This window comes from Anabas testudineus, chromosome 19 (genome assembly GCF_900324465.2).
Source record: "Anabas testudineus chromosome 19, fAnaTes1.2, whole genome shotgun sequence".
Lineage (NCBI taxonomy): Eukaryota > Metazoa > Chordata > Actinopteri > Anabantiformes > Anabantidae > Anabas > Anabas testudineus.
In genome coordinates, this window is record NC_046628.1 from 13,449,611 (window position 1) to 13,477,534 (window position 27,924).

A 27,924-nucleotide genomic window follows, 5' to 3' on the forward strand; every position below is an offset into this window, starting at 1 on the left:
TACATTTAGTTTTTGAGGTTACATATGAGTACAATATGATTTATTATTATTATAACTCCCCTTGCACATCACCAATTCAATGCTCAGCAGTGTATGGATGTTTGATAATACAGTGGAAACAGCAGTTTTACTTTTATATATGCAAAATATCGAATGTATTAGCTACAACATTGAAATGCATGTCTTAGTTCTTTTTTTATTAAACAAAGGTTTCTGCTCTAAACAATGTTTTGTATTAATAATTTCATCTGTCTTCTTAAGGCAAGGTAAAGTCGCATTTCTGTAACTGTTAAATGTCTGCATTCTTAATCTGTGTGACTTGGATAAGTGGTACGAGGTAAATTGTAAAAACACAGCTATGCAAATTGCTAACCTGCTGTAAGTAGCCAATGACGTGCTGTACATTGTGTTTAATGTATTTAATATGCATATTCATGGCTCTTAGTAATAAATGATCCACAGACGATAGCTTTAGCCAGAAACAGGAGAATAAATTTATTATAGTACAAACCCATCAGCAACATCCAGTATGGTCTGATATCCATGTGACTCTCATAAATCTGCCACTGCAGATGCTGATTCTGCATCTGTCCTTGTGTCTGGGAGCTGCTAAGATTATGACTCAGTTTCTCCACAAAGGTCATCAAAAACAACCTAAATCTAAAACATGACAACCTCTTCAATCTTGCAAGTGTTGCCTGATCTTAATACTACATTTTATCATAAATAAAGAAAAGGTAAAAAGACTTCAGCGTGGTATTGTGTTGTGAATATTTGCATGGTTTTATTCCAGCTTATACTCAAAGTTGTGGTGTAAGTTTACACAGTGAAATGATTCAACTGGCAAACCCGTCAGATAAATCATGCAACCATTGAAATGTCTACCTCCAATCTGGCAGAAGAGGGCAGCATCCTCCACATTTATAAATTTTTACTTCCACAAAGTCATTGTGGATTTACATGTATTTAAAAAACAAACCAGCAACATGGTTTATCCTACAATTTGTAAAAGGCACAGATTTTAACAAGGCTTGGCAGACAGAAGGAGCATTTTCCATATAACAGCCAAAGAAAACAACTACAGACAGGACACCACAAAAAGGACAGAGAGAGAGATTTACAGTAATGTGGAAAAGTAATGCAGTGTTCCTGAGGTGAGATCATTTGGTTTCTCAGCAGGAGTACAGTGCCCCCTTTATCTGTGATGTGTAATGTCAGAAAACAGATATAATTCACCTCTAATCAATCAGAATTGGATAAAAAAGAAAAAAGAAAAAGTGAAATCATTATCAAAAAAGCCACAGCGAGATCCCGTACATAAGAACTGTTTTGAAGAAGATGAAGGAAATTAACATTTTCTCATGACTAAGGATTAGAGAATGAAACATGATGTATCTGGTCTTGTGTGTCAAATAGATAATGCTAATCAGACCCCTCTCAGCCTCAGAGGCCTTTGTTGAAGTAGACTCGTTGTACGCCGTCTCCATACTGAGATATGATGGAGTCTCTCAGCTCAGGTTCCAGCTTCGACACAGCCATCGAGCTGTAAGATGAAAGATGGAGACGATGGCGTTCGTGAATAGAAGGTAAAAAGAAAGAAACAAGAAAAACAGGGTCAGGGTTTGTTTGATAGAACAAGCTAATCCTGGTCTGTTTGCTTATGCAGAACCCTACAGACTGAACAAACTGTCGTAATCATTGCTAATGAGCACACGATTTCTTCACTAAAGAATAACTAACAGCAGAATTAGACAATAAACAGCAGCTTCTTTCTTTCGTTTAAAACTATATCTCCCTTAAAGCCTTGCTGAGCATATTTAATAATGTTTATTATTAATGCAGCATTATTTCTATAAGCTACACATGTTGGTTAGTGAACACATTTGTTACCATCTTTGAGGGAACAGGGCGCAGGCAGCCGGCACCATGAAGATCAAACTATACAAAGAAAAACAAAAGAACAAAGTTATTTTTTTTAATTTTTACAATATGAAATATGAATGAAATTCTGATAAATGTAACCTCTAAAACCCGCTCTACTTACAACACCCCCACCATCATAACTTGAATTGGTCCATGGAGATAAGTGATTCTCTGTGAAAAAGCAGAACAATACTTGATGACACTTGTGTTACAGATGTGGACTTTAGCTGCAGGATGACAGTGAGAGCAAAGATCTAACCTGCATGAACTTTAATTTTTCCATCCTCTGCATGATGATAGGCATGATAACTGACAAGAGAAAACCAGAAACATTAAACAAGAAAGAGAATAATACGCTCAAAATATTACTTATAAATTTAAAATTTGCATACTCATTCCCGGTGCAGCCATAGTGATCCGAGAGATGACCACCTGTGTGATGCCTTTTATTGCTGCTTTCTACAAACAAAAATTAATTTTACAATTTATGCACTGTTAAAGAAAACTTTTGTGCATTAAAAATTGAAGTGGGTACAGTTCTGACCTTAGAGTGGCCCAGTTTGTTACCATTTTCATCTGTGACAGCAATGCCATTCAGAATTTCCCTGATAAAGAGAGAGAAAATGATAGTGAACAGGAAATTAAAGGGATGGTGTGGTTTTCTTATCACCCGTCCTCTGTTGAAAAGTATGTTACTTAGTGGATAATTTTGATTTCACTGTAGAAGCTAGGGATCTTCTGGGTGAACATTTAGTTTTTACCACAATAAAAGTTATATTTCATATAAAAGTGTGTACAGGCTAGCTAGAGCTATTTATTGTTTAAACAATCACTCTCATCTGACCAACCTGGTTAATAAGAAACACCTGTTAGTCATATGTTCCAGTACTTATGCTCACTTAAAATTTGGGTCATCTAATACAGGACATGCTGTGTTATATGTTGTTTAAAAATATTTAGGTGTCTATTCCATTAAAATATGATCAGAAACTCAGAACTTTTGTCTTCATCTTAAACTCAAATATGTTCAGTCTACAGTGAATGATAAGCAATTGATGTTGTCTGAATTCTTTTGAAAGGGGGCTCTTTGTATTTCTATATGACAGAAAATATGTTTGGCCTCCACAAAAACACATACTGGTACTTCACGAACGTTATTATTGCAATATGTCATCAGGCGTCCCACAAGGATTAATCTTAGGGCCATTGCTTTTTTGATCTATACATGCTACCATTAGGGTATCCCTGATTTCTGTCCTATAGGAAATTTGTATTTAGTGTATTTATGATATTAAGCCCATTGAGATAAAGTTAATGTGATAATTTGTGAAGTGTCTGCTCTGATAATAGCACTTTAATTTCAACACACCATTCCACCTATGAAATCTGCACAATGCAACATGCAATAATCCCTGTCTCCACAAATAGTTCAAAGAGTAACACAACAGGACTCACTGTTGCCTCATCATGGGAATGTTAACACAGTTGGCTGCTGCCACGGCTACAAACGGGACCCAGCGAGCCACAAGAGGAGGAGCTTTCTGCAGGATATAAATAAATAAATAATAAATCAGTACCCAAGGCTGTGGCACCAAGATTTGAGTTGTTTCACTGTTTAAAACTAGTGAGATGATACATAAACATCTCAATTTCACGCAGTAAACAGTCAGTGGTGTTAGTACCTTTGTGTAGAGGTTAAGGCCGACTGCTGTTGCTAATGCTGTACTCGTTGCAGTAACGTAGGCGACTCCAATCTGCCTGAGACACACAAAAGGACAAGAGCTGTATATACTTTATATATATATACATTATACTGGCAAACACTGAGCTTAACTATTATTCACCTGTCATTAGGGCTGCCCTCGATAACAACATGTACTCAACATACTTAACTTCACTGATACACACAATGGGCTTCATGCAACATCAGTTTCATATTCTTGTCCTCAAGTACAAATCATTCTAGGACTGAATCCAGATAAGAGCCACTTGAAACAACAAACATAAATTGAATCTCTCTGGATCTTACTTTGGCGTGATCGGGGAGGCAGCGTTACGGTTTGTGTAGTTGACCAGAGCGTTGAAGGACTGATTCACCCACTGCCAGAACACCACAGCAGGAACTGTCCTAGAAACAGACAGTTATGAAACCTCTAAAGTTTCCTCTGTGAAACTGTGCGATGTGGTAAAACGCAGCCTGCTGCTACCTGTAGAACTGCAGCATGAAGCCGGTGATGGCCATGCCTCCAGGGACTTGGAAGGACATGCGGCCGATGAGGTTCATACGATCTCCTGTGTCCGGGTGAAAGGCTGAGTCATAGAGTTTCTTAGCAAAGTAGAGCTGCTCCTCTGTAGTGCCAGGAGGGATCGATCCTGCCCTGTAGAGCATCAAAAGCACACTCAAAGGTTAACACAGGATGTTAGGTGTTACATTCAGTCATTAGGTGTTTATATTTTTTTTTTATTGTTAGTGGAATCCATCATTCACAAATGTTTAACTTCAGCTGAGCTTCCATCTCACTGTCTACTCTTCTCTCTTTAAATCATACAAGAGTTGCATTTAGTTTCTTTTAATACTAATGAGATTCGTATTTACTGTGTTATTTTCCTGTGTCCATCTTCTTACCTGCAGCTTTCTACTAAAGCTTTGGCCTCATCCAAGCGTGAGTCAGGTAGGAGTGCTGTCCGGCAGTCGGTGATGTTGAAGAAATGTTTCAGTCGGCCCATAAAAGTAGACTGATCCCATCGTGGTGCGTCAATGTCAAATGAGCGGAAAGCCATGGTGGTTATTTAAAAAGAAGTCCCAGCTCAAGTCATTAAAAAGTCACAAGTATGTGGAGATACACAGCAGCACTGCAGTCGAAACCTGGATGATAAAAACAGAAAACAAGATTATTTAAATGTTCATTAGATGCAGGTCTCAGTTTATCACAAGCTGATTCATGTTTATGTCTTATTAGTTCAAACCAGCTGAGCTGATGCAGCAAAACAGATATTTAGTTCAGTAGGTCAGAGAGAGACATGTAATTTTACCTTTAAAGTCACATTCCCACATTTACAGTAATGTGTGTTAATCAGCACCTGTTTTTATGATCATTTAAGATATTTAAACAATAATTCCCAAACTATCCATTTATTGTCCTTTTACCTTTGACACAATACTACAGATGACAAAGGTAGACATCTGACACAGTCACTACTTTTATCTGCTAATTTATGACTGTATAGACAATTAATTATTTACACAAGTACAGAAGATAAACAACACAGCCTTAAATGCAAAGTATTCTATTTACTGCCTACACAGAGACGTACCTAGAACTGCATTAAACCAAATTAAATTAAATTGACCAATTAGTTGATTGGAATAACAAATTCAACCATTTTCAATGTTGCAGCCTCTCAATCGATCTCAATAAACAAATGAGTCGGCAGATTAAACACTAATGAAAATCAGCTGCAGCGGAGATACCATTGAGTTTATTGTTACGTACTTTTCTGGCTCCAGCCCCCATAACTGCTGTTTGCTCACAGGTTTCACTGGGTTCAAACCCACCATATCCCTGAGTAAACACAACCTCCTGTTCCTCTCTGAAAACTCTCAAGGCCCAAACTTCCACTACAAATCATTGACCACCCCCTGGTAAATGGTTCCACAGGTTATCGTATTGGCTTTATGCAGCTGCAGCATTTTGCTTCTTATTATCCAACCAGAGATCCCTTCATCACCATATTACTAATTATTCAATGCAGGCATTATGTGAAGACAAATCTGACAGCAACAGAAACTTTCCGTGAGTGTGTTAATATTCAGTAAATAAAGTGCAGGGAAGAATTTATCAGTGCTCTCTGAAGGCTCATCCTGGTTGGAAGTGGATTGTTTATGGAGCTGTAAAGTCTTGCAGAACCTTGTGGGAAACAATTAACCTGAGCCAAGTATAAATGTAGCTGTATACCATGTTGTAATATTAAATAGTAAACTGGTAGAGCTGTCAAGCAAAAGAAAACAAATAAAATGGAACTACTAATTTAACAGATTATATTGATAATAACAAACATAAGGCCACTTGTGTTTGCTTATACAGCTCAGGTTTCTAGTGGCTCTCAATGTTCCTACACACAGTACCAATAATGTAGATACACATGGACAACAAGCTAAATCAAGATAAATAAACATAATAATATGTCTGTTATGTACCAACTGGTAGGTGTGGATGTTCAGCCATATGTTTTGTAAGGAAATCCAGCTTCCAAGTACATACTGTGGACAAACAAGTATTTCCAAGTATTTTCCATAAAGTGGTATGAAAAGAAAAAACTGAAGACAGTAGTTGTACATGGATTAAACCTACTTTTCACCACTGCTAACTGAAGCTTGTTTTTAGGTTGAACAGAGCCTTGACAAACTGGATCTGCAGGCCAGAACAAAGCCAACACCTGAATACATCTGGATAACGACCTGCTCATTAACACACAAATAAAAAAAATTTTTTTAATTCTTGTAATAGAGAAACACGTTGCACAGTGTGAGCTGCTGTGTTGAATCTACCGAGCAAACTGCAGCAGAAAAGAGTGGAGCCGTGTCAGCTGCAGCTGATGCAACATTCCCCGAGTTACCTGCTGATTTCTGCAGCAGCGAAAACAAACAAACGCGGGCAGAAGCATCGACACACAGCCTGCAACCTGCTGGGACAGAAACCCGGAACATACCTGAGAGAGACCGGACCAGCACCGGACAAATCAACCTGCCAGGTGAAGCAAACGTGCTCGAGTGGCGACCAGTGTGCACGTGGCATACCGTCCACCAATCGGCGACTACTTCCGGACACTTTATTTATTTATTATTAGCTCATTAGAATAAAAACACACACTGCACACGGTTAATAACCTGGGTCAGTCTGCTTTATTTCACCGCCATTTACTGTTACCTAACTAGCCAGGTTAGCTCATTTCCTCGTTGATGACTCGTTTATTCTGCGACAAATGCGGAAATCCAATAAATATGCAGTAACTTACTGTGACAGGCACGAAGCGTGCACAAAAAAGAAACACGTCCAGCTGTTTGTTGGTGTAACTTTAAGTTAGAATTTAAACATTTAACTGCAAACAGGCTAAGAAATAAACTCGTCCTCCATAGTTGGACTTAATGCTGCGTTCGCGTGTCAGCTCATAAAATTGTAATCATGAGTAACCCAGCGGGAAGAAAGCGTTCACTTCATGTTGCATTCATTCATTGTTGCTCTAGTTACATTTTATTTATATAGATCATTATTAAGAACTTCTTATCTTATATAACTTATTTTAGGAAATCCTCCCAAAAATATGTAATACTTAAAATTATTAATGGGAAAAAAAGATGCAGTGTCAACTACAGAATAGAGCAATAGGTAAATTTATATTATGGACATCAGAATGACAACATTGTAGATTGTAAACATGAAAATATGATCCAGGAGAACACTGAGCAGCCATAAGAACTGAGCAACATGACGCCTTCTTCTTTCAATTGAAAACCTGAAAAAGGACAGATTACACAAACACACAAGAGACTAAACTTAAGGATACCATGTACACATATAGGAGAAACAAAACAAACAAGCAAGGGTAGCAACAGACAAGAGAGAGGCTGGGACCCCTGGAGGATGATCAGATCCAAAACATCTAGAATGAGGCACCAGGGACTATGCAGTGATTTTCAGAAAAATTACAATAATCTCAGTAGATCATCATGAACTATGTTGTATAGACAGCCTAAAATAATAAAAGATACTAACAGTTGGCAAATAAAGACTCACTCCTGTATTCTCACTTGGATTGAGCCAATATAGAGCCAATAAAATGAAGCAAATATCCAAATATTCTGGATTTAGTAAGAGAGTGATAACTTTTTGTGATGTTTTATTTGGTAAAAAAACGGGTTTGTTCATTCGTGACTAAAATGTTGGCACTAGAGGTAAAACACCCTGGAGGAACATAGGAACATTTCTGCGCTTCCCATTTTTACCGACAGCCTCTGAATCTAACATGAGCTCGAGTTTTGTGCGTAACTGTGCGTCTGACGTCACCCCCCTTAGTAACCCTCGGCGGCGTCTCCAGGAGAGAAGGCAACAAGATGGTGAGTTGAATTTAACCCAATAATTAGCTATTTGTTGTATAAAAACAAGCCGAAGATGTGCCAATATTCGTTTTAATTATCACTCTCTTGTATTGTGCTCCATTTTTATGTCTCTCGACGTCCGCAACTCGTAGAAGGAAAAAAAAACATTCAGCTGTTACAGCTTGCTTGTTGCTTCGTTCAGTTATCAGGAGATTAGCTTAGCATGTTAGCTATGTTTAGCTCCCATTTGCGTCCCCTGCGTTCAATCAGATATCCTGCAAGGAAAAGAAAACGGAATAAGATGATGTAACTACCCTGTCACAAGATTTGCTGTTACTTTCACGTATTGGTATCGTTAGGAGAGTGCTTGTGCATAATCTTCACCCACAGTGTGGAGTTGAAATGCACTAGCACGGCCTGTAAGTGAGGATCCGGTAGGATGCAAGGAAGATTTCTACAATGGAGGTCTGCTGCAACAGTGCTCCCCCTGTCCTCCTGGTAAAGTAACATCCCTCGACTGTTATCTTTTGTAGGGATTGCTGTCGATCCTGCGTAAGCTAAAAAGCACACCAGACCAGGAGGTTAGGATACTGCTGCTGGGTCTGGACAATGGAGGGAAAACCACCCTGCTCAAACAGCTGGCATCTGAGGACATCAGCCACATTACCCCCACGCAGGTACGGAGAACAGACTCACACACACAGAAATGTGCAAAAGCTTAATGAACAGAAAGTAATGTGATGATGCTTTCAAAAATAATGCTAAAATTGATCAGTTAGCGCCATTAAAAGAATACAGTAACCACAAAAAAACTTAATCAAATATGCATTTGGTGTCTTTTTCTCTGTCATTTTAGCATTTGGAGAATTTGCCACGGTTCTTCTGTTGATTTAGACTGTCTTAGTATTAGTATCTTCTGTCTCTTCATGTAATCCCAGACTGGCTCCATGATGTGGAGCTCAGAGGTATCTGTGGCTGCATGTTCAGGGGTTGTTCTCAAGTTGCAGAAGGAATTTGGAACTGATCCTTGTGTCCTCTCCAGGGATTCAACATTAAGAGCGTCCAGTCTCAGGGTTTTAAACTGAATGTTTGGGACATTGGAGGACAGAGGAAGATCAGACCGTACTGGAGGAACTACTTTGAAAACACTGATGTGCTGGTGAGTGAAACCTGATGCGCCAAACATATTATTATATATCCTTAGTGAAGTTGTTGTTTAATAAAGAATTACTAAGGACTTGCTAATTTAGCAAATTATAAAAAATGTTTTATTTTTGTGCTGTATAACAAAGAAAAGCAGTAAATCACTGATTGTCAATCACTTTTGAGCTGGAACCAGCAAATGTAATTTTTCTTCAAGAATAAATTAAAGAAATAACAGATGATCAAAATAGATGCGGATTAACCGTCAACTAATCATTTCAGCTCTCTACTTTCTAACAAAGTAAACTGTCATTTGTTTCAGATTTATGTCATTGACAGCGCTGACAGAAAGAGGTTTGAAGAAACAGGACAGGTATGTGTCATTGATTATTCTGTTTTCTATAAAATGTCATAAAAAACAAAAAAAATTTCCATCACAATGTCCGTAATTGTGCATCTGAATAAGTAAAATAGATGTCAAATGAAAGACTGAGGTCTCTGATTACTGACCAGTACTTAAGATTGATGGACAGTTGAACATTTTCTTTCACAAACTGTTAAAGGGAATTTTTATGTAACTGAGATTATGTCCTTATGCAGGAGCTGGCTGAGTTGTTGGATGAAGAGAAGCTGAGCGGAGTTCCTGTGCTGATCTTTGCGAACAAACAGGACCTGCTGACAGCCGCTCCTGCCTCTGAGATCGCAGAGGGTCTCAATCTGCACACCATCCGGGATCGCATGTGGCAGATCCAGTCCTGCTCCGCCCTCACCGGTGAGGGAATTCAGGTGAGCTGAGCTTTTTTTTTTTTTCTTTAATTTCCTTTTATGTGTTTTATTGCTTCCTTTTATTCTTCTTATACTCACTGTCCTGTTGTTTCTAATAAATCCACTTTCAGGAGGGCATGAATTGGGTCTGCAAGAGCGTCAACTCCAAGAAAAAATAGCATTGCTTCTAGTTGTGTGTTTCTCAGGAGAAGCACAGCAGCACACACACGCGCACACACACACACACTGACACACTGCACCCTCCTGAGCCTTAGTATGATGGGATATACCTGTGAATGTAAACACTACTAACCCAACGACTTTTTAACCCTCTGCATTCCTGTATCGCTGATGTTTACTAATCTCAACATGTCTACAAAGAGGAGGAGGGGGGGTTGCCTTCAAAGGGAACACATGCCGGGAAACCGACCGTCTCCACACCTCCATAGTCCACCCATGTCGCCACCAGCCAATCCCAGCCACCAGCCACAACCTCAAACATTCCCATTAACCTGCTGTTTTTCAGCTGGAATTCCAGCTTGTTCTTCACGGGCTGCCCTGGAAACCCCACACCTCCTCCCATCTCCATCATCTTTTTTCCTCCATCTCATTTTTACAGACATATTTAGCTTTTTTTACCATTCCATGATGGCTATAAGCTCTTTTCCTGCTATGGCTTTGTTTGAAGTGAGGTATATTTTTGTAATTGTTTTATTTATGGTGGAGTAGAGCGTAGAGTGCTTTTTAAACAACTAGTGTGATGTGTTCGTATGTGTGTGTGGGATTTCAAGGTTGTTGGAGACATCGTCTAAATCTACCCACTAAAGAAAAATAGTGTACATGTTAATATGTATAAAAAATATGAAATTAAATGGTTAAATGGAACTAAATTTTTGGATCAAATGTAAATAGCTCGGCCCTGTGGTCATATGTTACATTATGCAGATGTTATAGAGTATATGTTAACCTGCTGTAGTCTATAATGTTTGCATATCTAATATGTGCTGGCAGATTTTTAACAGAGGCGTGCTCTATGTACTGTATGTCCCGATGCATTTCTCTGTGCTCTTTGGGTTAGTGAGAGAAGTCTCAAGACTCTTTAGGTATTTCCTTTTGATATTCTTGAATGTAATCTGTCCAGAACTGAAGGTACTGTATGTGAATAAAACTATTAAAAAACACTTTGAGAACTCCTTACTGCACTGACAATCTTTAGTTTACTCTCTCAAACATGCACGGAAGAACGTTTCATTCTTCTGGTTAATCTTACCAGGTTCTAGTGGACACACAGCAGGTGGAGTCAGCTGTTTGTGACAAGAACCAGGCCACTGAGGTAGACAACAGCTGAGGTGGGGGGAGTACAGGCCAGTGAATTCAGTATTCAAAGGATATATCACTGTGAACTTACTCACTGTTACTTCATTTTTAATATGTGATTAAATCTAAAAACATCTCTCTGAAACTGTTACACATTTAAGAATAAAAAGGCACCAAGTAAAGTGATAGAGGAAGAAGTTAGAGATAAAGTACTTATTGTAGTAATAGTACAATGTAGAAAATTCCTTAATTACAAGAAAAAGCTCTGTATTGACAATATTACTTAAGTAACGATTATTCTTAATGTTGCATTGATTAATTGAATAAAAAGTAAAGTATAATTTATTGGAAGAGTTTAGTGGTAGAGTTAATTTTAATTATATACTGTCAGATATTTAAAAACTAATATAAAAGATAAGCTCATGTTTCATATGTAAAATCTTAAACTATTAAAGTAACTACAGCTATAAATAAAAGTTTAAAATGTTCAGTCTAGTATGAATAAAATAGAACTAGAAGCACCTACTGTTAATGGTTAACAAATAAAACTAAAACATAAATACTAAATATATAATATAAATACTTATCTAATATAAGTATATAATAAATAATATAAGTACTTATATAATATAAGTACTTAAATACTGTAATTTCATGAATTGAGTATTTCACATCTAACTTGTGTTTTTACATTTCAGAGTAAAACAATCTGCTCCACTGTGTTACAGTAGTTATATCATCTTACAAAATGTGTTATTATAATTAACGGCTTTTACTTGTAATTGTGTATTTCTACTTTTACTTCAGTAAAGGTGTAACATTTTGTGCAGTCATATTTCAGAAAATGTACTGCTACTAGAGAAGTACTTTACTTTAACATTTCCATTTTCTACTTTAAATTCACTGAATTTGAGAGAGAATTACTCTATTTTTTACCTCACTACATTGATATAAATCTTACTTTTCCTCATTATACCAAGTAATATTTGTTTGTTTGTTATAACTGAGTCTTAAAAGTAGATTTATTTCAACAGCATCACACAATTCACACAGTAAGTGCACCGATCTGTGTCAGAGTGCAGAGCCCGACCTACATCCTGGCACATTTTTTCTTTTTTTTATGATACACTTCAAACGAGTGTTGTTAAATCCATCTGAATGTGATTTAAAACACAATACTTTTAAGCTGAATAAATACAATGCATTATAGGATGCATTGTAATGCATTTATTTCTAAGTGTAACTGGATACACTACTACTAAAATATACTCAAGTGAAATCAAAATTACTAATTGTACACAGAAATATTTCAAAATCCCTCTTCTACTACTTTATTACTGCACTGAGACTGATTACTTCCTTTCCACTTTCAGTCCAGTATTTGTTTGTGTTGTGGCAGAAATTTTTTTTTAAAGCTTCATATTTGAAATTAACTAATCTTAAATATATTCATAAATATAGTCATAAATACTTGCCCATAAGAAAACATTTGAAGGTTCAGCTGTGTGTATCTGCTGCTCAAACAGTACTGTACTGTGTGTTTTGTTTTGCATAACACTGTATGTGATTCACCTCGGAGACTTTTAAACAGCCTCTTCTTCTTCCCTAACAAAGATTCTCATTGTCACACAGACAAAATGTGCTAATATTGTTCTTCATTTCAGCCTCCTAACGCCCTCCATAAGCACTGTGGAAAATATGATACACACAGGATGACACATTTAGAAACATGAAGACATTTAATGAAATATGCTAATTTGCTTTCTGGAAGGGATGGGAAGTTTCATACCGCTCTCATGTCATGCTAATTATGAAGCAGCCAGCAGCTGGTTTACTTAAAGTGAGCTCATGTTATTAGAAGTGAGCAGCGTCAACAGCGGCCTCTGTGGCCACACGCAACCCAGCATATTAAATTGGGATGAGCATACAGCTAATCTGATCACCAAATCCATCTGAACCCACTGCAGTTGTGTGTTAAAACCGCTCTAGGAGCTCACGTTACACCGACTGGGTAGCAACAGGGAAGGTTCAAGCGAATTAATGTCCTGCGATTATGATCCAATAACTTTAAAATTCACTTTATCTTCACACAGTGGAGAAAATACAGTCTGGCAGTGGTGCTAGTAGTTAGCTTAGCTCTGTTTAAGCTAGCTAGCTACATATATTATATATATATTACTAAATATATGAATAATTTAAACTCATAATTTACTATATAATTACTAAATCTAACATGTTTTAACTATTGCTTTGGTTTTATTTAAAAAGAAACATATTAATCACACAGTATTTGAGTTTCAGTTTTACTCTGACTTTCAATAGACTTGTTTGGAGGCATCGATCCATGTAATGAGCTCTCATTTCCTCCACTCTTTCATCTTTGTCATGCACAAGTGCACAAAATTTACGCTCTCCAGGAAAAATTTTACCTGGGGAAATCGGGCTTCTCTAATCATTTGCTCAGATTATGGCAACCAGGTTATGGCAAGCATAAACAAGAAAGCTTATTGCAAGTGGGTAACTTAAGCGAGATACAAACATATTTAATGTATTATGATAAATTTAAAGTGAAGATATAGCCCATTGAGGACGCTGTTCCTCCACTCTGTACTGTCCCTGAACACATCATACGCAGCACAGCAGAGCTGTGTAACCAATGTAGCCAATGTAACAGGCACTGGCAGTTTTACATATCAAAACTACATAAATTTAAGAATATACTTCAAAAGGATATCAGAAATAATTAGCTAACATGTTAGCCTAATCTAACTAGTTAGCTTAGTTAGGCTACATAATAAACAAATCACATCTTCCTGTCAGAATACTTGTGCTTTCTGTAGGAACTACTGCCATTCTTACTATTCTGTAGGAAGGCTTTGAACACAGCATATGTGTTACTGTAGTAATGTAAAACCCGTACACACAGGCAAATGATAGGTTCACTTACGACAGGAAAAGAGGAAATATACGATTTTTGGGATATTGTATGCAATTTGTGGACATCAGTGAGCCACTACTATGTGAGACACTCCCAAAACTTCCAGGAGTTGTTTATGTCTGAATGAAGGGGTCCAGATTTTTGTGCTATGAAACTTTCTCTTCTCTTTCAAGTTCGTTAATGAATTAGAGATTATAAACTTACAGAGACTATTTTGTTTTCTGTTGTTCTCTTTAACATTTTATCTCATGTCTGTTGAACTAAAACTCAGGACAGAAAGTTCTGTGGTTGTTTTATCAGTGGATGAAAGCTTTTTTTCTTCTCACAGAGTTTGTGTGGGTAATTTGAAGGAGCCAGACGGTTTTTATGTGTATCAGAGATACATATCAGAGATGTACGCAACCAGATCACTGACTTTCTTTCTGTCTCTCCTCGTGGATCAGACAGCTGTTCAGCAGCTGTGTGCACAAATGTGAGAAAATGTGTGTGTCAGGAGAGAGAAGGGAGTGTTTGTTAGTGCGTGTGTGTCAGAAAGTGAGGGATAGAAAAGCAGTGCTGTAATTTATGCTGCACCTCCGACCCCACAGCTCTTGGCCGCCTGTGTCTCTGCTGAGGTTTGCTGACATGAGAAGAAAAAAGAAATCAGATCTCTGCTTCCACCAACTCAAGAGGGGAAAGAGGTGGGAGCAAGACGAGGGTGGAGTAAGAACCGATATGATTGAAATGTTTGTACTAATTAACCACTGATGTCATGGGAGGCAACGAAAGGGCATTCAGAAACTGACATTTTGATTGACTGTAAAATGAAAGTATAAAGATCTTGAGATTCATTTGAAACCTTTTAAGGGTGAGGTGAACATGCTAAGCATAATTAATAATCAGAAAATAAAAGTATTTCTTCATGAAAGTGCAAATTTTAATTTGCTTTGCAAATATCATTTGATTTTATCGCTTTCAGTTTACCTCACAGCCTTCACAACTCAAGTCAACACAAGTTTAAATTATTTACAGCACAATAAATGATTATATAAGTGAATAGTACAAAGCTACTTTGGATTAAATATTCCAGTGTTGTATTTAAATTCTTTTTAATTGTATGTACACTACTTAGCAAGTTAAGTGTGCAAAGACTGTGTATTTGAAGTACCGGCTGCATAATTATGTACAAGTTAATAAGCTGGACCTGCATCATTAACAGCACATTGTTGGTGGATGTTTCATCAGCACAGGGTTACACCATGACCAGTACAATGGTACATGATTTACCATGGTAAACGCTTTGTACAGTGGTCGTACTGTGATTAAAAAAAATCTTAGCTTAATAGCAGCTGTTTCTGATACTACTCTCATGGCTGTTAGCAAGTTAGCCTAGCTTAGCATAAAGACTGGGAGCATTCAGAAACAGCTAGCATGGTTCTGTCCAAAGCTAACAATGCAATCATATCTTGTTCTATTTTGTTTCTTTAAAATGGTTTTGCAGAGGCAATGTGGTTTTATGTACCAGAGGGGTTGGTAGATTGATTTTGTTACCTTGTTTCCAGTCTTCATGCTGAATAAGCTAAGCTAAGCTAACTAGCTGCTAGCTGTAGCTTGATACACATGTTGTGTATGTGGAAGAGTGCTACTGATCTTCTCATTATACTTTTCAGCAAAACAATAAATTAACACAGTTCCCACCTATAAATTGGGCTTTTCCTCATATCAGATTAATGTAAAGTAAAAAAAAAAAAAAATCCTTTTGTCAACCAATTTTAAAGGAGGATTATTTTGATTGAGATTTACATTTTATTTGCTGTAACCATTCCTCCTGTTAATTTAGGCCTTTCTCCCAAAAGACGCTACGTATTGCATTTAAAGTGACAAGAGACAAAATCTAGTGTTTGTTTTGTAAAAAAGCTAATTATAAATTTTATTTGAAGACACGATTAGGCTTCAACCTTCAAATAAGCCACATTAAGTCTGTATTTTTCCAAAGCTGCAGTTCTTGTTGCACAATACTGATCTTGTAGTTACTTTCCTTCCCATGAATTGTAGAGGCTTTAATAAAAGATCTGTTTATGACTAGTAGGAACAAGGGGGTGGTTACAGCAAATAAAACAGTGTTCACGTTTAATATCTGACTATAATTTTAAGGCAGACTTGGAAAAATAATGTGAACTTATCCTTTACGTGAGTTTCCTCTCCTAAAATAGTTTTTTATTCACGTTCCCTGTTCACTGGCTCCAACACAAACACACAAGTGGATCATCCCTTGAGTGTGAATGGGATTGAGGCTCAAAGTGCTGGGTAGGGAAAAGCAGTAATACCAGAGCTTAATCAGGCTGAGGGGAGCACACACACACACACACACACACACAGACTGACTACTCATCTCAAGACTCGTTCTCTCCATCCTGTTTTCTCTCTGTGGGCCTCCACCCACACATACTCATGAGCCCCCGTTTGCACCAAGTGGACACAGAGATAGTTAACGTTTTGTTTCAGTGCATTTTTCCTCTATTAATGTGCCTCTTAAGTTAAATAAAAACACTAACAGATGAACTGTCGAACTGAGAAAAAGGCAGCCAAGCAGATTATGTGCACGTTTAAGAGGGAACCGCAGAGATTGTGTGATGGGTACACGTGGGAGGGTGTAGTGTTTTTTCAAAAAAGTCATATGAAGAGTAAGCAGATGACTGTATAGGAATGACTGTATGATGTGGAAAAACAAACTGAAACAAATGCTGAGACTGTCTTCATACAAAAGTGACATACATTGAAGAACAAAGCTGAAAATGATGTGCAACAAATCCCATGAGAAGACCAAAAACAACAGTGAATTGGTCTTTCTAACTAGTATTATCTTATATCATTAAAATTAAATTTAAATGTAAATAAAGTTTAACACACATAAATACTTTTCTAATTGGTTTGAATCAATTATAAAAAGCACATTTAACATTTTAAAAATTCTTGAGAAGCAGCTTCTCACTGAAAAATTTCTGTCAATAATTTTTTTTTTTTTTTGCACAAATGCTGCGCACACATCATTCTGACCAGAAAACCGAGGACAAGTGAAATTAATTAGCAAAACATAGTTTTCAGTAAACAGAGACTTTAGTTCTCTTCACTAATCCATATTTGTTTGGTTTCCATCTCTGATCTAACAGAGATTTCAAATATCTCTATCAGCCACAACAGAGAACATTAAAACTATAAACAGTGTGTAAAGTAACTGTTTATAGGCCGGTAGTGTGGTAATGTACTAAAATAATGTGGAAACATCCAAATAATGATTTTCTAAACACAGTGCAGCAGTGGTTCTACAAGCTGATCAAACAGGGTATCTCATTTGAATAAAGGTTGACTTTCAAATCTACAAAAGCTACTTGATATCCCTGCAAAACAGGAAAATAATGCAGTTGTACAAGTTTTAATGATACTATCGGTATGCCAAAATGCTATAGTTAAAGCTAAGTATGCAGCTTTTTACTGTGACAATGGAATGAACAGATTTTGACTCATGTTACTGCTAGCTTGAATCCCAAAAGTTACACATTGCAGCTTTAAAAATAAAAAAACAAATGGTAGTGGACAAATTAAAACACACCAAGAGGACCATGAATCTTTATACTAAATTTCAGACATTACCTTGCTACAAACTGGGGAACATGTGCAGCCACTACCACGAACGATGAGCACCGCCTCTTAATCTGAGCCTATGACACAAATGCTGTTTTGGCACCGAATATTTAATAATCTGCTGCTGAAAACAGCCCCCAATAAATGCATTATATACTCCTGTTTGAGTAGTACAGTACCCAGCCATTTTAGGAAAATGCTTGTGAGGATTTACATCTTCAGGATGAACCAATGGGTTTATGTGGAACAGATGGGGTAGGAAAATTGTAAATGTTTGAGAGATGATCTGACGCATAGGTGGACTTGACAATAACCAGAATATGTGTTATGCTTTAAATGAATGAATTTGATTTGCACATACAGAGTTGACAGTAGACTGGTTTAATTTTGTTCGTTTATTTGGAACCCTCCTCCAAATCACGTCTGTAATTTTTCCATTTCACAAAATATTTACAAAAAAAGATAATTTTATGTTGTTGTTGTTTTTCCTCTTTATGTTGACTGTTGTAACAGCTCTTTTTTAGGATGATGAATCATTGCTTACATCTTGCAGTCCAGTCTTAGTCTTTTAGAAAAAGTTCATGAAAAAATTCCTCCCACAGTTCTTTTCTTTCATACACTCATTTTAAAACTGCATACAGGTTTTTTTCCAACCATTGTTCTTCTTTTTGAGTGCTTTAAAAAAACGCTTCCTTGCATGCTTTCAGCTGCAAACAGGAAGCCAAGAGCTCATGTGCTTATTGAGAGGAAGTGACATCTTTGCCCTGCAGGAAGTACAATTACAGCATCATCAGATCCTCCAGATGCTCGATTGGTTTGGTCTGTCCAGTCTTGTCTTTTTATTTTTTCTCTAAAATGAGAGTCTGTCTAGACAAGAATGAAACCTACAGATGTACCAAAGAACACAAAGTCATAGTAATTACTAAATGGAAACAGTCTTTGTCAGTTGTCTGTCCTGTGGAGAGCCTGGCAGCGGGAAGGGAGTGCTAGGAATAGCAAATCCCCAAAAACTCAAGAGGACGCAGCTCTAGTGTCCCTTTGTGGGTCCACATCTGTAGTCCAGGCATAACAAGGCGTCCACAAGTGCATTGTGGGTGTTCCATGGAAGAGCGTTTTGTGTTCAAGCCGTACAATCCATCCCTGAACTCAGCAAAGAAAGGAAGAAGTGCCACGATGATAAAAAAAAAAATTGAGAGACACAAAGAAACTGCAGCCTCTTTTTTTTTTTTTTAAAGATCTATCAAAGTAAGTCAGCCAAGCAGAGAAAAATATGATGCTAATAAAATAAGGCATTTGACCTCGGTACAACTGGAGGGGTGATTATATTGGAGAAACATGAGGAGCTAAACTGTAAAGCTCAACACTGCATTATTGTTATTGGTATTATCGGTTTTCCCTTTAGCTTCAGTAAGAAGCTGTGAAGAGGCGTGAGATTTTATCTAGTAAAAGTTTATTTTCTATCAATGCATGTCCTGCTCTATAAATTAAAACAATGCATGTCCTCCTCTCCTCTTTAGGCCTCTTGTTTCTTGTTTACTTTACGTCTAAAGTGGTAAGTTGAGTTGTGCCAGAGTGAGCGGTTGGCTGTTTAAGCATTTTCTTTTTTACGTATAATACACTATATGAAACACTGACTGAAAATAAAGAAATTAAGAAAATAAAACTCAAAGAGATCAACCCTGCCCCCGAATGTGTGTACATGTTCTACATCTGTGTGCCTGTGGATATTAACATTTATTTTATGTGTCTATAGCATAACTACATTGTGTTTTTACCGGTTACTAAGTCGGTAACGGTGCTATTTTGGTACCTGTTTCTATATCCAAGTGTCTGTATGTGTGTGTGTGTGTGTGTGTGTGTGTGTGTCTACTCTGTTAACTGGTAACGTAGTGCTTTGTAGATGGCTGTCCATACAGCCCGTAGAAATCTGCATGTCTGTGTGTCTGTGAGGCGTCTATCCAGTCCCTCACTGCCAAGCCCTGCATGGATGGACCTCCAGAGGCCAGGCCAGGTGGAGGGGGGTAGTCTTGGGCGCTGACCCAGGGGAAAGAGCCCGAGCGTGGGTATGGGGGATGGCTGCGGTGGCCCGACACAGAGGGCACTCCGGAGCAGTAGCAGTTATCCATCGTACACACCAGAATCTTCCGGCCGCCATACTGAGGCAGCACGGTCTGCTGGGAGGAGTGCGAGGAGCTGCTGCCTCCAGGAGGAAAGTGTGAGGAGCCGAACACGGAGCCTGAATGGTGGTTGGTGAGTGAGCCGCTTCCGCTTCCTGTGCCGCCACTCTCACTGATGTGAGGTGGGCCGCATGGCCCGAGAGGCTGTTGATTGGTGGACTGGCCTTCTCCAGAGGCAGAGCCGGAGCCCAGGTACGGCTGCTTCGCTAACGATGAGGAAGAAGATGAGGAAGAGGAGGAGGAGGAGTCCTTGAAACCCGGAGCGGCGGCTTTTCCGACGTTCCCGTTACCTTCTGGGAAGGCAGTGGAATGTTTCCGTTTCTCTGCTCCAGAGCCAGAGCTCTGACCGCTGGGAAACGCAGGAACAGACTGCAGGAAGGTTGAGGGAGGGGTGACGGGAGCTGAGAGAGAAGAGAAAAGGTGTGAAATAAGATGAGGAATAAGTTAGGACACGGATACTTCAGAGCAGTGAAAGCTCTACAACTCTGCAATTCAGCAGAATGTCCATCGTGCAGTTTAGTAGTCGACTAATTTGGCTTCCATTATTGAACGTGTTGGGCCTATCTGCTTATTGAAGACGCCGAAGTTAAGTTTTATTTGTTATTACACTAAAATGTTTACTACTTAATAAAACTGGATTAATATTTTATCAATAATAATTAAAATGTGTGTAAGATGTGCGTTTAAGATCTTACCTTCCAGCGTTCTCTTCAAGCTCTTCTCTCTCTTTGAAATTTCAGAAAGGAACAGCTTAGAGTTTAGATTCCCAACTTTGTACGGAGGGAGGCTGCTGCCCACGCATGCCTGAGACCTGCAACAAAATTGCCAAGAGACATGCGAAATTCAAGATAAGAGGTCTGCTTGGAAACATCACAAGCATATCTGAGAACCATAGGGAAAAAACTGGACATTTTAAGAATCCAGGTAACCCCGTCTCTGTCACCAGGTGTGCCCTTGAGCGAGACACTTCATGCTAGCTCCCTGGGTGCTGTATCCCCAGGGAGATGGCTTAAATGCAGAGGACAAATTTCATTGCAACGTGTACATGTAACATAAGACAAATAAAGGCCTCTTCTTCTTTTTCTCTCACCTGTCTGTGAGGATTTTAACAGGTTTGGTGTTTTTCATGAAGCTCAGTTCCTCTGCCTTACTGAAGGCCGTGTGGATGGAGCTCAACAGCTTCTGAGCCTCGTGGCGCTGCTCTCCCAGAGCCAAAATCTGGGCAGTGTTGTCCTGGCTGAACCGAGACTGAGCCCGGTCCAGAGCCTCCAGTGCACGACCGAGATCTTCCTCCAGGAGCTGGTGCATCCTCTGGTACTGCAGACGCACCTCCTCTTTCAGCTCACACACCCTGTCCTGTAGCGAAACAAACACAGACGCACGAACATCAATGGCATGAAAATTGCATGTATTATATACTCGTATTATATAACACGGTGTGGAATCGGTGTAGTCGCGCCCACGGAGCACGTTAGGATAGCATACCTCCATCACACACTTGTCGGAGTCAAGTTTGCAAAGCTGTTCTTCGATTTCCTGCACTCGTTCCTCCACGCGCTCCTGCTGTCTCAACAGGCTTTGCTGTGAGGTAAGAAACAGACACACAAAACAAAGAAAGTCTTAGTCTTCTTTGGGCAGTTGTGACCTCTGTTAGCCACTAGCATCCCCTCCCCATGCCTGAGATATCAAAATCTGGGAACCAGCTAATTTAGTCTCCATCCAACACACAATCCCTGTGGGGGAAGAGGGAGGGGAAGCTGTCATAGCAACCAGCAGCTATTTTGTGTTTGCATTAGTGTTGGGGGAGCTGAGGTAGATAAATGAGCACAGAAAGGCAGCAGCTCTCCTCTCTCTACTCTCTCCACAGTGCACCTCCTCTCCGCCGCCTGCTACTTTCTGTGATTTCTAAAAGACGAACATGTATCCACACTCTGTGAGCTCCAGCAATGTTGTAGCAACAGTTGTTACTTCTGGGATGATGATGGCATGTGAACAACAGCAGACGCCTGCTCAGGCCAAACTTAGATCCCCAACTGGCTCAACTGGCAGCAGTAAAAACATAATAAATGACTCTTTAAGAAATCAACAATCCCTTATGTTTCTCTGTCTGATAATTTTACGGTAATACCAATGTGGTCTATATTTTGACAAACGAGAAATGCTATCTGCTCTGTGAGGCTGTCCTCATGGTGCGTTTAGTTTACCTCAGAGGTTGGTGCTGGGAATGATGTCAGGTTACCACACAATACCATTTCTAACCTGGGTATCTTTTGTTAATTATGTCAGTTTATAACAACACATCATGCAGTATTTTGCACTGTAGCAACATGTCCACAGATACAACCTGGACTGAACTGTGTGGATATCTGTTTCAAAGAGATACAAATGAGACAGAACTTCTAATAAAGAACATATTACTAAAGTTTTTGCACTGGTCAGACGGGGACTTCCATCTTGGTTTTTCAGTTCAAGGTTGATGAGGCGTGTGTGAATTTCAGAGTCAGAAATTTCCTACTGGGAAATTACAAATTCCAACTTCCCCACGACAGAGAAGAAAATGGAGCTAAATGCTAACATGCTTATGATAAACAGCTATAATATTTGCTATGTTCACCATCTTGTATAGGGTTTTATCCTGGTGACATCTGCACAAAAATGCATTTAAAAAAATGTTAAAATGTGTGTACAAGAGGAAAATTACAGGGACCAACAAATGCTGTATTAGATTAGAAATACAAAACTCAATCTGGTATTAATCCCATAGGTCAATATGCTGTTTTTTTCCAGAGGACAAAGGTTCTTTCATATATCATCATCATCATTATCGATATTCCAACCAAACAGCAGCTGATTTGATAGGAATGAAAACCTGCATACTTCTGGGCCTCAGTGGCACATGGCTGGGAGCCACTGCCCTAGATATCACACACATACACAGAGCTGGCATGGTTAGATCCAGGACTGTGACCTGGTTGTGCTGATTGATTGAGTTAGGCTCCAAGCAGAAGCTGGGGGAAAAACAGGGTCGAAGAAGCCGAAGCTTCCCAGAGGGGAGGACTAAATGTGTGGGATATCTTTGGGTGGGGGAGACGGGGGCATTAAAAAAGGGAGGGTGCTCTTTAGCTGTCATTTCACCACAGTGTCTTTTCCATCACAGTCACCAGAGCAAGAGAGAGGAGCCAGGGGGAAGGTCAGTCCGTGCCTGGAGTAGCTGGTGTGAGTGAGAGAGGTGAATTTGTTGGTGGTGCTGGGGGTGACAGAGGTGAAGAGCAGGGGAGTGGCTGCAGGGTGGTGTGTTTGTGAAGGGCAGGGTGGGGGTCCACTCTGCATTCCTTGATCAGATTCAACATGGAGGACACGTTAGTAACCACCACCACCACGAGGACTCTAAACAAGTTTAGAGTCAATGTGTTTGAAAATCAATGTCACACAAAATAAGATAATTAAAGAAATAAATCCTGTTATGAGAATATTAAAATGTGCAGATCTACAATGAGTTAATATTGGCTGATAGTGGTTAATGCGGCCGTTATTTCACATTACCCTAGTCCAGTCTTTTAATTACTTCTAATTTTAAGGTAAATTAAAATTTATTTTTTAACTGATTAGATTAGATGAGATAATTACTTTTGTACATTACATACATTATATTAGTTTGGCCGATCGTTGGTAAATTTGAATACATAATAAAAAAGGGGAGTTGAATTTTAAGGAATCCTTATCAAAATTATTGTTTTTGGTGCATTTATGCTAGGAGACACATGACAATCTGACAATTTTATACCAAGATTAGTTTTAAAGTGGCACAATATCTCAATTCAGGTGATGTCTCCCTACTAGTTGGTGTAGTACAGTAGAAATTCAGCTAAATGACAAATTGGGGCTGATATTACGTATGATTTTGTCAAAAATAGACCCTGATGTCTGTAACAGGACTCAACCTATCACTGAGTCTAATTGTAGATGATGTAGTAAAAGCTGTCGATGTGAACAATTCTGTTTTTAAATTTAGACCAGGTCCCACTCAATGGCCTTTCCTGTGCCCAAATCAACTTTACATGAAGCCGAGTCATAGCATTACCAACAGGAAATACACCCTACTGTGACATAGTTGACATCTAAACTGGGTGTTGGGTGAACCACATTAGTCAGTCGTCAGTGAAGCCTCCATGGTTTTCTTCTGACTAAACTGCACTGTCACACACCCCTTTAAAAAGAACAAAAAACGGGGGAGGGAAACCAATCCGACCTCTGCTCAAACTAACAGCAGTGAGCACCAAACCCCCAGGAAGAGAAGAGGTTAATAAAAAACCCCAAGCAGACCGCAGAATCAAGTGACGAATCACTTTAATCCTCCTTCCCCTCTCCTCCCCTACCACCCCCGCCTCACAACTGGCGATCCCTGAGCTAGGATGCACCTGTGCTGGGGAGATAAGGCCCACTGAGGGCCCCTCATTGTTCCACACTCGGCTGCATTGTTTGTCATGCCAACAGATGAGAATGGACGCTGGAGTGGATCACAACTGCAAAATGCACAAGATAGACTCTAACGCAGGCGCCGAAAAACACTCAAAACGCACTTGTTTCTTAAAATAGGGAATTGTGTTTTGGAGTGAGTGAAGTGATTTAGTAAATGTATTAACAACTGTGAGCAGATCATGAAAGCTTCGTAGCTAAAAATGTCCATTTAATGTGGTAAATTATGATAAAAACATGGTATTTGTTTGAAAGTGGATAAACAAGCTTGTGTGCTGCTGTTATGACTGCACAAAGCCTCATTTTGGTACCTGACTCCACACTTATTGATCACCGTTGAATTGACAAATATTTGCATTTAGGTCCGCAACTGATGATTTTCATTATTATTAATCTACAGATCTCAATTAACTGATTTGTTTTTACTTTGCACTGCCCTTAGTTTTGCAGAGCAGGGGGTGACGTCTTTTCTGTTTTGTGTTCACCAACAGATATTAACTTAAGACTCACTGAAGAGTAAGAAAACTTCAAAACATTCAGTTCTGAGAAGCTGGAAAAAGAGAATTCTTGGTTATTTTCTCTTAAAAAATGATTAACTGACTATCATTTAAGCTCCACTTGCAAGAGCTCTGACATCCTCTTTCATGATGAGCAAGTGGTGAAGTCAAACTATGTGTTTTTGTTTCTGTCACAATGCAAGTGTGACTACACCCTGAGGAGAGTAAGAAGTACATGAACAAGTGCGTACTTGCTTTATGCGTGTGTACATTATTTAAGTTTTCTTACTCTGATGTCATTGCGTCGCAGCTCCACGTCCGTGACTGCATGCCCGTGGCTGGGGTGGCACCGGGCGAAGCAGCAGTACTGACACACCGCCGTCTGCTCGGCCTCGCAGTGGTAGAGCCTGTACTCGTCATGCTGAGGGCAGGTCCAGGCCTTCACCGCCTCCGCCTCTACCAACAGGTGCCCCAGGGCTGAGCACGGCTGCTGCAGGTGTGTCTGGACGTGGGACTGGCAGCACGGGGCGTTGCAGCGCAGGCAGACTTTCACTGCGGGGAGTGGCGGGCCTCGGCGGCACAGGATGCACTGCAGTGCCGGCGTGGTGGCTTTCTCCACACTCAGGGCGTTGTACTTCTCTACTATGTTGGACAGTTTGTGGTTCTTCTCCAGGCTGGGCTTCTGCGTGTAAGCATGATTGCACTCAGGGCAGCGGGCCAGTGAAGAGTCTTTGGCCCAGGCCTCGCTGATGCAGCCCCGGCAGAAATTGTGCTTGCAGGGCAGCTGGATGGGATCTGAGAACACGTGCAGGCAGATGGGGCAGATGAGCTCCTCCTCAAAACAGTTCCTCCACGTCTCAGCCATGTCAGAGGCCATCGTGATGCAGGCAGGCATACACTGACTGTTACCCACTTGTTCCAGACCTCTAGGCCTCTGTCTCAGCACAGGAAACCTGACACTCTCAAAATGAGTCTTGTGAAAAAGATAAAAACAGACACGATGCCGCCCTGAAAGATCAGTCCTTATGTTTCTACCCTTGTGACCAAATCAGATGAGTCTCCCTGACAGATGACGAGTATTGCTTATTGCTGCAGCATGAAGGCAAATTCCAGAAAATTGATCAGAGAAGGCTTGGGGCGAGGATGACAACACCTTGGTGATTTCAACACAAACAGCAGGGGCTGACGTTTTACAGATTACAGTAAACGGTGCTTTCCTTTCCCCTAAATCACTCACTTACACACACCGTGGGCCTGCCTTTGCAGCTTCTCTGTGTGTTTATGGGCCTACAGGAAGCTAAAAGGCCTGCCAGTCACAGGTAAACCATGAAATGCAAACAAGGCACAGAAAACTAAATGTCTACACAGGTACTTATAGGAAAATGAGATGAATCAATCTCTCTATCTAAAGACACTTGATCCTTTTCTGCTGCCTGCACAAGCCCCTTATCTTGAGCTTCCTTCACTTTAACGTCGGATTATGATTGACTGTGGACCAATTCAGGCAAACAACCGAAGCATGAAAAGCATGAGAAAGGACTGCCCTAGTCCACACCCTGATTGCTATTCACACACAGAGAGCTTTTTAAAAAACCTGAATCTGTTTTTTTTATCACAACCTCAAGGACGCCTGTGAATAATCACAACGCAGCGCAATGCTTTTGTCCGCTGAATCACAAATAAGTAGCCGAGGAGCCTCCACCAGCGATTTAATTATCCATACAACCAGGGATGGGTTGCCAGTAGACAAGAAACACAGTTAATCAGGTCAGATTAACAACACACCTACCTCCAGCCTTTCAATTGGACATAAAAGCGACATGTCTGTTGGATGAATATCGCCTCCTATGTGGCACAGCTCCGATTTCTGTACACAAGGCCTCGGATTTTCTTTTCTAGCAGTTTTCTGTCGACAACAAAGGCCTTAAAATCTCACCAAACACCAAAATCACACCCAGGCCATCCTTTGGAGGCTGTTTACTGCATAGTTAATCGTTTTAATAGTCGAGTCCAGCTCCTGCGCACAAAACAAAGGGTTTTAGGATCCGCAGGAATGTTGGTTGCTGTTGCAGAGCCTATTTGGTTTCCCCCCCTCCGACACATCCATCAAATACCTCCTGCCCTCGGATTTGTATTATTTCTATCAGCTTTTGTTGTCTAGTTTCCACCTTAATCACTAATGTGCGCCTCAGCCTTTGGCCAACAACATATTTATCTACTTCCTTATCTCGATTAAATCGCGTCAATTACCTCAGACGTCACCTCACCATTTTCTACCATAGCACAGGTACAGATAAACACTACACTGCCACTAATTTGCTAATCCCTAATAAAAGCGAGTGTCATTATGTTTAAAAGCAGCCATGTTTATGTGTTTAACTAGTAAAAATATAAAAATATACCCTGCTAATCTTAAAGGGGACGTCGCTTTTCTGTCCTTGTTAGGGCTAGCTGTCATCAGCCATCTTGTAAATCCTCATTTAAAAAATATCCGCCGTGAAAAGCCTGGTTCACCAAAGCTGCTTTTCGACAGCAGACCTACACAGGCTCCCCGACGCAGAATCCCGTCATTATAAAGGAGGAAATCGCGTCTTTTTGTCCGGCTTGTAGCTCCACAGCAGCGGCGTCGACACGGTTATTTTTCCGTGGCCTGATCCGGTCGGTGCGTCCGGTGCGAGGCGACTCCGTGGTTCATAAAATCCAACACGGTTGTGAATAATAATTTGTGTTTCCTCTCTCTCTCTCTCCCCCCTCCTCCTCTTTCTTTCTCCGTCTCTATCGGTCAGGCTTCAGAGAGAGGAGGAATGCTGGCGAACTGGACCAGTCTCCAAACCAGCGTCAAGAAACCAGTGGAACGCCAGACTTCCGGTGAGGCGTTTCAAAATAAAACAACGCTTGTTTGGCTGTGCATGTCTTCACGGTCATTTAGCGTCTCTTTGTGATTGTTTTGCATATTTTAAGTGTCTTTGT

The 27,924-nt window shown here is 39.8% G+C and overlaps 3 protein-coding genes across 4 annotated transcripts; 1 reads left to right on the forward strand and 2 right to left on the reverse strand.

Moving 5' to 3' along the window:
* Window positions 1-456: 456 nt before the first annotated feature.
* Window positions 457-7,073, reverse strand: sfxn2 (sideroflexin 2). 2 transcript variants are annotated; one of them, XM_026350894.1, is made up of 12 exons: window positions 6,940-7,073; window positions 4,550-4,789; window positions 4,131-4,301; window positions 3,953-4,051; window positions 3,606-3,681; window positions 3,379-3,464; window positions 2,468-2,528; window positions 2,316-2,382; window positions 2,183-2,232; window positions 2,045-2,094; window positions 1,891-1,938; window positions 457-1,543 (listed from the first exon to the last, which is right to left on the reverse strand). In XM_026350894.1, the coding sequence occupies exons 2-12, from the start codon at window positions 4,702-4,704 to the stop codon at window positions 1,444-1,446; spliced, it is 963 nt and encodes a 320-aa protein (XP_026206679.1). In that variant the 5' UTR covers window positions 4,705-4,789; window positions 6,940-7,073; the 3' UTR covers window positions 457-1,443. The 2 variants fall into 2 exon arrangements, with proteins under 2 accessions (XP_026206679.1, XP_026206678.1); XM_026350893.1 differs by lacking the exon at window positions 6,940-7,073 and adding an exon at window positions 6,634-6,832.
* A 33-nt stretch (window positions 7,074-7,106) lies between these two features.
* arl3b (ADP ribosylation factor like GTPase 3b) lies at window positions 7,107-11,110 on the forward strand. Its single transcript, XM_026351879.1, has 7 exons — window positions 7,107-7,110; window positions 7,953-8,038; window positions 8,554-8,697; window positions 9,063-9,179; window positions 9,486-9,536; window positions 9,764-9,949; window positions 10,060-11,110. Exons 1-7 carry the CDS (start codon window positions 7,107-7,109, stop codon window positions 10,105-10,107), a joined length of 636 nt encoding a protein of 211 aa, XP_026207664.1. The 3' UTR covers window positions 10,108-11,110.
* Window positions 11,111-18,184: 7,074 nt separating this feature from the next.
* On the reverse strand, window positions 18,185-27,810 carry trim8b (tripartite motif containing 8b). Its single transcript, XM_026351176.1, has 5 exons — window positions 25,244-27,810; window positions 21,467-21,562; window positions 21,072-21,337; window positions 20,677-20,792; window positions 18,185-20,382 (listed from the first exon to the last, which is right to left on the reverse strand). The coding sequence occupies exons 1-5, from the start codon at window positions 25,847-25,849 to the stop codon at window positions 19,679-19,681; spliced, it is 1,788 nt and encodes a 595-aa protein (XP_026206961.1). The 5' UTR covers window positions 25,850-27,810; the 3' UTR covers window positions 18,185-19,678.
* Window positions 27,811-27,924: the final 114 nt, after the last annotated feature.